General features: G+C 44.6%; 1 protein-coding gene across 10 annotated transcripts in view; it reads right to left on the bottom strand.

Moving 5' to 3' along the window:
- Positions 1-10216, bottom strand: part of fryl (furry homolog, like) — a 43688-nt gene that overhangs the window by 10601 nt on the left and 22871 nt on the right. For 8 of the 10 annotated variants that reach the window (XM_031868414.1, XM_031868417.1, XM_031868420.1 and 5 more), the window contains 6 exons: positions 8242-8442; positions 5002-5426; positions 3012-3219; positions 2767-2916; positions 2442-2540; positions 1576-1644 (listed from right to left, as the gene is read on the bottom strand). In XM_031868414.1, the coding sequence (XP_031724274.1) occupies positions 1576-1644; positions 2442-2540; positions 2767-2916; positions 3012-3219; positions 5002-5426; positions 8242-8442 (1152 nt within the window). Of the gene's footprint in view, positions 1-1575; positions 1645-2441; positions 2541-2766; positions 2917-3011; positions 3220-5001; positions 5427-7761; positions 8443-10216 lie in introns of those variants that run through there. The other 2 variants (XR_004213490.1, XR_004213491.1) reach the window with 1 other exon arrangement.

Raw genomic sequence — 10216 nt, 5'->3', positions numbered from 1 at the left:
CATTGTAAACATGAGTTTATGGTCTCAATCTCTAGTTTCAAGTCTCTACGTCACTCCTCAGTCTAAATATGGTAACGTCCATTCATCGGGAAAAAAACAATGAGTGCTGTCACGATGACTACGTCCACTTCTTATAGAAAGTCTGTGGATCCACTCCTTAAGTCCTTACCTTTCACAATAAAAGCCCTACACATATATACTGTGTAATTGTTTACGAGAGGAAACTCAAATTCACTCAAAACATTTTAATAAAAGGAAACTCAATAAAATATCGCTGGTCAGTAGGATCCTGGTGGTTGGACTTATACCTGCAAGAATCTATGCAAACCTTATTTTGAAAAAGTGTTGCAACTTTTGCGTCGCTGCCGGTACGAAAAGTTTTAATACAAAATATTCACAAGGGAGTATTTTGCATTTTCGTGTCGTTATATTTTGCACTCGTCACGCCTCCGGTGTGTGAAGGTCTCACGATAGCGAGCTAAGAGGGAAGCTGTGAGCGTGAATCCACAGATCTGTGCAAGGAGCTCGAGCTTTACGTCAGAATGACATTCATAAGTAGTGAGTACTTGCAAAAAATAAACAGATTTTAGTTTATTTTATAAGATATAGGTGTACTCAGTTCCGCTGCTTTCAGTAAACTGATAAAATACAACAAAATGCTTGTTGGATAAAAAAGGAAAATTATTTCCAACATTCTTTAATTGAACAAAGTTAATAAAGCTTTTATGTTAAAGTTCAGTTTTCTACTGATGCCCTCGAACTCAAACAATCCCCGAGTGTAATATCTTGTCTTTCGTAATATGTTTATCGCACAGATTGACATTACAATGATTAAAAACCTGTATATTATAAAGCCAAGCAGAAGAAATGTACAAGACAAAAAGGCCGAGCAACAATATCCTTTAAAGTTGAGTCATTCCCTTTGTAGTCTGACATGATGTCGTGTTTGTTTAATTTATTGGAAGAAAATAAAAAAAAGTATTTTAGTAAATGTAAGAAGCTCCTCCTCGTCCTCTTTCGGGCTGTGTTTGATTGACAGCAGCCAGCAGCCTTCACGTCACGTGCAGACAGCGTGTTAGTGTTGAGCAGACAGAACCACGCCAGCATCTAACCGGACCGACATGCAGGTAAGTTCACATGCTGTTTACTGGGCAGCATCTCAGCAGCTAATATGCCGTCTTGCCTGCAAACTAACGTTAGTGGTGCGCTTTTTCCCTGAATGTTCATTCAACAAGCAGGACAAGATGCGGGGTTCCTGTTTGTGAGTTCGATAAGAAGGAGACTTGAGGAGGAAAGCTGATCTGGTTGCTGTTCTGAGGCTACATCCACACCAATACGGAGATCGTTTAAAACCGGGGTTTTAAAACTAAACGATCTCCGTTTCTCACAGCAGATATTGATGCTGTAGCAGACACAAAAAAAACAAACTATTTTGATTTCGGATGGACCTCGAGACCTCACTGGACATAAATCCCTCGTCCTTTAACAATTTACGGGATTCTTAAAAGTCATATTGATTGACACAATTTACCAATAATACTCCCAGCCATCAAACGAGGAAGTGCTCGTCCCTACCTGTGCGTGAGTGTTGTGTCTCAGGCTGCTGTCTTTGTCCCCAAATGTTTTCCTGCAGTTCTCCAGCCACTACAGGGTTGGGAGGACAGGAACGGGTAAAAAGACAAGAGAAAAACATTAATAAGGAAGAGAGAGGAAGATAAAACAGAGACAACACAAGAGCTTTGTTTTCTTTTCCTCCCTCTGCATCTACATTTGTGTACGTATATAATAAAGGTCGGTCAGGAAGGAGATCTAATAAGAGTGTTGTACTTAGCCAATTAAAGAAGGCCTGTTCCAGAGTACGGGATCATATCTGGCCCTCCAGGGACAGTTGCCGTCTCATTCAATTAGCGTCCCTGCATCCCAGAACCCCTCTGCGATCTCATCTCTCTTCTCTTCATTCTCCTCCCCCCTCTTCGTTCCTCCTCCCGCCCCTCACAGCTTCTCCGGCCTCTGCCTCCCATAACTGATTTAGGAGCGTGGAGGGTTATTTTTATCCCTTCAGCAGGAGGATGGCACTAGTGATGCAGACACTAACAGCTTCTAAATCTACTCATACCCAGCACAATGTCTGCACCGCTGATGAGACAGGCTGGGGCTTATCTTGTACCGCATCAGCTATTTGTCTCCATGTCCTCTTGGTACTTCCATGGTGCGATGGCACAGGGATAAAGGGCAATTTACACAAGCTTCCTAAGTCCATCTCTCTAGAGATGAAAGGCTATTGTGAGACAGTCTCTCACACACATATATCCTGACACAGCAACTTAAACTGCAGCTGAGGCGATCTTAAGAACCACGGAGTGGATGTGAGGCAACGAGTCCTCGGGGACGAAGGTTCAAAGAGAATTGGAAAAGTAGATTCGGCGAGCGTGGCGACTTACAAGTTCTGCTGCTTCTCTCTTGGCGTTGTAGGTGTCCAGGTGTTCCTGCAACTCCAGCACACTAAACTTCAGAGTCTCCAACAGTCCACAAGAGACCAGCTACAAACAGCAAGACAGGACACCACACACATTAACCCACAACACCACCCGGTACATACACGGGACGAGACAGAAAGATATCTACAGCGGGACACACGCACACATTGAGGAATATGCATAACATGCAGCACTATCTTTAAAAATAATATGTTACTGCAAACATTGTATTTTAGCTCGTTTTCTTTAAATCTAAATGAATGCAGACAACCATGCAGAGCAGCCTCACCGTCTCTGCATCCAGCAGCACGGTGGGGCACTGCGAGCGAGACGTCATGACTTCCAGGGAGCTGAGGAACTGATTGCCCATTCGCTGGAGCCGCTCCCCGAGAAAGCGAACAGACGAGTGCGTAATGGAGCCAAACTTCCTCTGCATGCTCTGTATAAAACAAAGGACGTGGAATAACAGGTTATATTGCTCAGAACGCTCACGAGACAAAGTGCAGCCCTGCAGCTTTTCAGAGGGCCATTCACCTGAAAGAGTCTGGAGAACACGTGGAACGTGTAAACAGCAGAGGAGCCGTCCGAGTCTGACAGCATCTGGTTAACATGGCAACGCCAGGCGTCCTCCTCATTGTCACAGGCGACAGGCTGGAACGCTGCCAGGATGGCGGAGAGGAAGGGCGAAGGGGGGGGGGAGGCCTGGATCTCCGGGAAGCAGTCTGCGTCACCTTCATCCTGACTGAAACACACACACGGAGGGCCAATGAGCAACAATCCGACGTGTCACACACTCCCCTCAGTCTGTTTTTACTGAAGGACAAATGTAAACACACACACACACACACACGCTCATCCTCGCTCTGCTGCTGCTGGTAAACAACTCTTACGTCGCTGCATCTCTTCCTCCCTCACTGCAGATTTTGCTGCAGTATTTTGAGAGCTCTAATCTACTGCAGTGCTCGAGCACAACAACAACATATGAGCTATTAGCATTTTAGCATCATGCAAACATCCCCGTCTCGGCCACACACACACACACACACACAGATACTCACAGGCCTGTCGGACCAAACAGCCTGAAGAAGCAGACAGAATATAAGTATCTAAAGCCGGCGCTGCCGAGCGCTGTAGCGGACACGGTCTCTGTCCTCATCCTCACCCCAACAATCGCTTCTCTTTTCTCGCTCTCCTTTAACTCTCTCCCCTCGTCTGCGGCTCGACTCTGCTGCAACTGCTAACAGCACTAGCGCACCGCACACCCATCCCACACAGGACTGCAGGGAGCTCGACACCAGCTAGGCATCGGCTCACACACACACACACACACACACACACACACACACACACACACACACACACACACACACACACACACACACACACACACACACACACTTTTGCAAAAGCTGCCAGCCAACATTCACAGCAGGTAGAACGTTGGCGAGTTGTTTTTTTTGTCTTGCTCTCTCTCTCTCCCACACGCACATGAATCCTCACACATAGAAAACACAACAGTGAAGCCACACTGCTTTCAGACAATCACTCAGAGTGCAGCCCACGAACACGCCTGCCTATGAATCATGCGTGGCTTAGCTAAGTGAAGGACCTTGAGTACAGTAGTGAATGCTAGTAAGAGGCTAAGTGAGCGGCTCTGTGTGTGTGTGTGTGTGTGTGTGTCTGCTCGGTGTAATTTCAAAATTTACAGCTGACCTCCAGAAAGAATTGGCCCACCTTGAGGAGGGAATGATTAAATGTGGACAGCCAACCCCGGTCCACCTTCACAGTTCCGGTCCACATGGGGAGCCATGCCAGGGAAGAAATTACCCATCAGCCCCTCTCAAGAGTGTTCACCTCCCAGAGGCTCGTGTAGTCAGATACTGTAATCCATAAAGCAGCCTTACCCAAACTATTGGTTAACCGACTGATGCGACCTTTTATCACAATAAAAACATTGCAAATTATCATGTAAAAGCTTGTCTCTTCAATTAAAACTAACACATGGGAGCTGTACTGCATCGTAGGAGTGTTGCTTTCTTAAAAAAATTTTTCCGCATTAAAATGTCTAAAATAACAACACCTGTGTTTTCTACGTGTTTGAGTTGTGCACTCACATTACCCCCAAATGTTTCCAACAAAAACCTGACAAATCAGGAACTATAAATGTTAATGACGTCATGTCCTCGTTATGCAGCGTCAGCATTGTGGTCGTCTGTCATAAAGTGACTTTTTATCCAGTTCTAAGCCACATTTTTTACGACACTTTTTAGATCTTGGCGTTTATATTTTAACCGAATTAAGGATTTTAGTCGTCGGACGTCTGAATCTTAAGTTATCAGAGTAAGAGAGCTGAGCTAATGTTAGCGGCTGAGCTAACGTTAGCGTCAGAGAAACACTGACGTTTAACGTGAAGCTGTTTTTAATCAGCGGGTCTGTTTGTTTTGGAGAGGTGGAGACCTCTGTGGTAAAAAATCTTTTTAGATTCTCTGTAAAACCATGTGGGGCGGTCTTGATCCAGACTCACCTGGACATGCCAGAGAAGTCGGCTTCCTCTTCCTCACAGCGATCATCCAGCTCCTTCAGGGCCTGAGTGACGTCCTCCTCCCACCCAGAGCCACAGGTGCTGTCTGGGTCTGGATCTGGATCTGGGTCTGGCTTAGTCTCTGGTGGCATGGGCAAGGGCAGCGCTAGGGGGAGGACCGTTTGGGAGTCCTCATCACAGAGGGACCCCGGCGGAGTGTCTATGGCCGGCGGGGGAGGGGCGGCTGGATCCAGGTCTTCCTGAGGGTCCTGGGTCTCCTGCGGTTCCTGAGCATCGTGAGGGTCCTGGGAGTCTGGGAGGTCACACAGCTCTGACGGGTCAGAGGGCAGAGGGGGGGCGCTGCAGAACCCCGTGTCCTCACTCACACTGCTGCTCAGGTCGTCCGCTGCCGTCACGCTCACAGCATCCTGTAAAACAAGCCAGAAGGGGGCGCTCAGGAGCAGGTTTAACTAAAACACTGTACATTAAATATTAAACAGGGAGATGGGCTGGTTGTCCTGTATGGAGGACTAAAGCTGCCGTTATAATAAATTAATAAGTAAACAAATGTAGAAATAAAAGCTTAAATTATCAAATACTTGTGCAGGTTAATTTGAAAATAAATGAATATGCACAGAAATATATATAATGTGTATATTTACTCAAGAAATTACTTTTTTGTATTTATTTATTTTCATATTATTATTATTATTATTCATATTATTTCTGTCCCGTTAGGAATCAATGGGTGTATCTTAATCTTCATTTTATTAATATAATCTTCTATTTCTGAGCATATTTATTTATTTTCAAATTCATTTTCACATTTATTTGACAGCCGAGGCCTTTATTTCTTTCTTTTTTTATCTATTGAGTCATTCATCATAAAGCAGCTTCAGTCCTCCATATCCATGCCTCTTAACATCCCTCTGAGAACTCAGATTAATGGCGGAGCCTCTGTAACAGGTTGAATTAAGACTTCTACAGCCGATACTTAAGGACACACGTTAGCTTCAATTGTACAAGACGGATTATAAAGTCAGCGCTTTTTACGAGATTCACTTCCTCAGAGATCTCTTTACGTCGCTCTATGAGCTCACGTCCCTCGTGAGAAATTACAGAAAAGGAAAAGAATCCATAAACAGAAGCCAATGTCAATATGTCACACAAACGTGACCTCGACGCAGCAGCATCGTGTTGAAACGACAGCGAGTGAGAGCAGATAAACCAGATTGTGCCGTTTACATCCGAGTGGACGGCTGTAAACAGCGAGTGAGAGCAGATAAACCAGATTGTGCCGTTTACATCCGAGTGGACGGCTGTATGACCGGCACTACACAACTACACAAACGACGGATCCTAATTATGACAAAACAAATCCACCAAACAGCAGCAATCAGTCAGACAAGGAACCATTTAAAAATCCATATTTAGATTTGATCACATCAGTTCCCATATGTAAAGTAGACACGGAGGACGGATTTGTTGTCAGACGGCACAGAGAAGAGGTTCTAATTAAGAGCGCTTGTTTTTCTCCCGTCTTCCAGTCTTTTTATTTAACAGACGGATGCATTAGGACGGAGAGTGGCAGACGGCCAGTACGTCACAGAGGCAGCAGCTATATTACAGAAAGCTTTTAGAAGAGGTTCGTGGTCCTCCTGGAGAGTATTGATGGTTTTATCTCGGGCTCATTACACTAAGAGCCGGGGCCGTGATGGGGGAGATGTCCTTGCGATGATCTTGAGACCGATTGAGTTCCTAGAAATTTGCTTTCAGTTCTGCGTATAAAAGCATCGTCACTGAGGGGACGGACCGCCTGATTACAAGAACTATGTACGAGCTCAGACTATTCTCTTAACCCCATTAGGGCTGAAACGGTTAATTTATTCGTACCAAACCGGTGGTCACGGTCCGGTGAACTCAGAATAAACTGTATGTAGATCGATGCAGGTAAAGGGGAACTTTTAGCTGTACGCCGTTAGCACAGCAGCAACAACCTGATTAGCGTGCGACTCTATGAAATGGATTAAATGCAGACATCGAGCTCTTCTTGTTGCTCTGCTGTTGATTGAGGAGGAGATCAATGTCCGTTCATCCCACATCTACCGGCATCAAAACAGGAAGTCAGTAGTAAAGTCCGCCTCGGATTGGCTGCCTGGGCCATTTGTGACATTGACAAGCGGTGCGAGTTCGGGCCTGGAGCTGAAAGGTTGAGAATACTTTAACGTAAACATAACGGAGCGCACCGTACCAAAGGAAAACAAGCGTTTCTAGCGACGCGTCGCCGTGTGTTCGGGGCTTGAATGAGACCTGCTGCCTTTTGGGAAAGTGTTTGTACAGTGTAATACAAAAGTGTGAGAAACTTCTTATTCTTATCATGAAAATATCAACATTTTACCAAAGATGCCAGAGGACAGAACGCCACCTCAAGGCCCAGCCAGAGCTGTTGTTGGTCTTTGACACTTGTTCAACTATCTGTTTAAAACAAATGAAAAGAAACCTATTCTGCATTTGTTTCTTCTCTCTGTAGCACTGAATCAAGACCTCGACTCCTCTAATCTCTATATTTAAAGGATAAAAAACTGACTTAAATTCTGCAAATCAGACCACGTGACATACTCACCATTGTTAGTATCAGTGATAAACGTCAGTAGCAGTGGATAGCAAAGCTGCTCATCACAGGACATGCTCTGGCATGTTAATATGGTAGCAAATAGAAAAAGGGTTTAATTGGTTTTCTGTTAACTGCATTGTTATACTCACACATGCTTCTGCCGCAGATAAAGGAGCTGGAGTCCAAGTTTTTAATGGAGGATTTAGTTGGAATGGTCAGCGGCTGTGTTATTAAAGGTGAGCAGTGACAGCTAACCTGAGGTGAGCTTTGGTTTCCATCTCTTCCCCCCAAATCACATCAAGCAAGCAAAGCCCCACCACACGAGTATTAAACCACATAAACCATTTAAAAAAGGAGCAAGAGCTAGCCTTCAGCACCCCCATTACCCAGAGCAAAGCAACAAAGCAAGCGGCGGTAGGAGGAGTCAGAGCAGGCAGACACGGGTACAGAACCAGCACTTTAACGCCGTCACAACCTGAGGCGGCTGATCCTCTGTGTCAACCACAGACAAGCCAAGAAGTACCGCGAAAGCAGATAAAGGTCGAACAGATAGAAGAAGACGAAAAATAAAAGGCAAGCTAGAAAGCACCCGAGCGCCACGGTTTATTGCTCCACCCGATTAATCGCACCTCAGGCAGCTGGCTGCTGGTGCTGTCTGAGTGGGGCATCTCCAAATTGGGGCTATCCAGTCGAGGGAGGGAGCGGAGGGGGGGCAGGGAGGGCGGGACGGAGGCCTCCTCAGTCAGAGCGCCGCTGGACGACTCCTGAGACTGATGCAGGGAGTCCACGTGGTTGGACGCCGTGTCGTCGGTGGCAGAGTCGCTGTTGAGCTGGAGGAGAGAAAAACATACAAAAACAACCGGTTGTGTTACGTGTCGTTTGGTGTGATGGGAACCGTTATTATTAAGAAGTACACTAAGGGCTAAAGATGTCATTAAGGCCACACAGAGACTACATCTAAAACATGTTTATATGGATTCTATGTTAAAATGAGGGCTGTACCAACTAGTCTGAAGCTTCATTCATAACATGGACGTCATAATTCTCTCCATTGTGTTTAAACACAATATTTCTGTTCAGTGTGAAATAAAGATCAGGCTACTTTAATATTATAAGTATTTTACTTTTTGCATAATTATATTCCAGTGGTGGCTGCGTTTGCTTCTGACTCATGTGATCCAAACATTTTTAATGACTTAACAATTACCGGAGCATTAAGTCACAAAGTCAACATTTATGGAAAAAGATGTAATGCGTTGCTTAACAAAATATTCTGCTATACATGTTTATATATTAGTGTTTAGCCTTTAAAAACTACATTGTCACAGCGGCACACAGCAATCTAACAGCACTATAAATAATACAAACGACAATAACAAGAAATCTATTTTTTAGGGTTATGACGTCATAATATCTGACAACAGACATTTGAAGCTTCATTCAAGAACCTCAATAGAAGCTTTGAATGTAAAAGATGACATTAGGTACAGCCCAAATTATTATGTAGCATTCTGCCACCAAGCTCAAACAGATTCTTTACTGAACCGTAATGCAGTGAAACATGTTGAACGCTCGACGTGACCTCGCTGTGGGGTGCAACATACCGAGACGACGTGCTCGGTTTGACGTGTTAATATAAAAAGGAGCTTTTGATATCAGATACACGAGAGTTGATTAGTTTAGAATCGTGCACTTAAAACCAGACATTATACGTTTGTTATCTTCAATCCTGAACTCACTTTTGCATTAATAAGTATTTCACTTGCAGGTCCAAATGTTTTTTTATCAGTTATGGTTTGTGTTGCTTGTTATTTGAAGTACAGATAAAATAATAATATGATTCTGTTTCAAGCAGAGCACAACATTTAGTCATTTTAGTCTTCCATTCAGTTGATTCTACACTTTAAAATCGCTTCAGGCAAAAGAGATCATGCCAATTATCAATAAACGTATTTAGATATTACAATAAACTCTTAGTTTAAACACGTGTAAATGCTGCATGCTGGTCTTATTAGCAGTACAGAGTAACACTGGACGACCACAAACATTGTTGGGGAAAATATCCTCTTGAGGCAAAAAGCTCATTCTCTCACCGTGCACTACCGAGATCAGGGAGAGCAGAAGAAGAGAGTGAGAGGACAGCCCCATTAGACTGTAAAGCATGTATATTAATGGTGTTACTATTATTGGCAGCTTTGCAAAGAAACGTAAAAGCGAAGAAGAGTTAGAGACAGGCGGCCCAAACAATGCAGAGGAACATGCTGTTGTACTGAATTCTTGTCATATTTGATACTTGAGTTACATTGAAGTCTAAATATGTCTCCTCATCAATCATCAGTGGTTTACCTCCGAGCTCAACCCTAAACTGTACTTACCTACCGGGAAAAATCAAAAGCAACTATGAGACAGAATAATGTAGCATTAATCTAGCAGTCAGAGGAAGAGGGGCTGAGGTTTGAGGGGGGGGGGGGCGCGTCTACCACCACCAGCAAGCAAGCATCTAGGCCCAGGTCCAGCTCAGTACGCACGCACGCACGCACACACACACACGCACACCATGCCAGCGGGCCGTGTGAGGAGCATGGTGGGTTGGATTTGGGGGGG

Source organism: Anarrhichthys ocellatus, unplaced genomic scaffold, assembly GCF_004355925.1.
Source record: "Anarrhichthys ocellatus isolate YVR2014 unplaced genomic scaffold, GSC_Weel_1.0 scaffold42, whole genome shotgun sequence".
NCBI classification, from domain to species: domain Eukaryota; kingdom Metazoa; phylum Chordata; class Actinopteri; order Perciformes; family Anarhichadidae; genus Anarrhichthys; species Anarrhichthys ocellatus.
The sequence above is the reverse complement of the archived record's forward strand: the minus strand, read 5'-3'. Positions and strand labels throughout refer to the sequence as shown.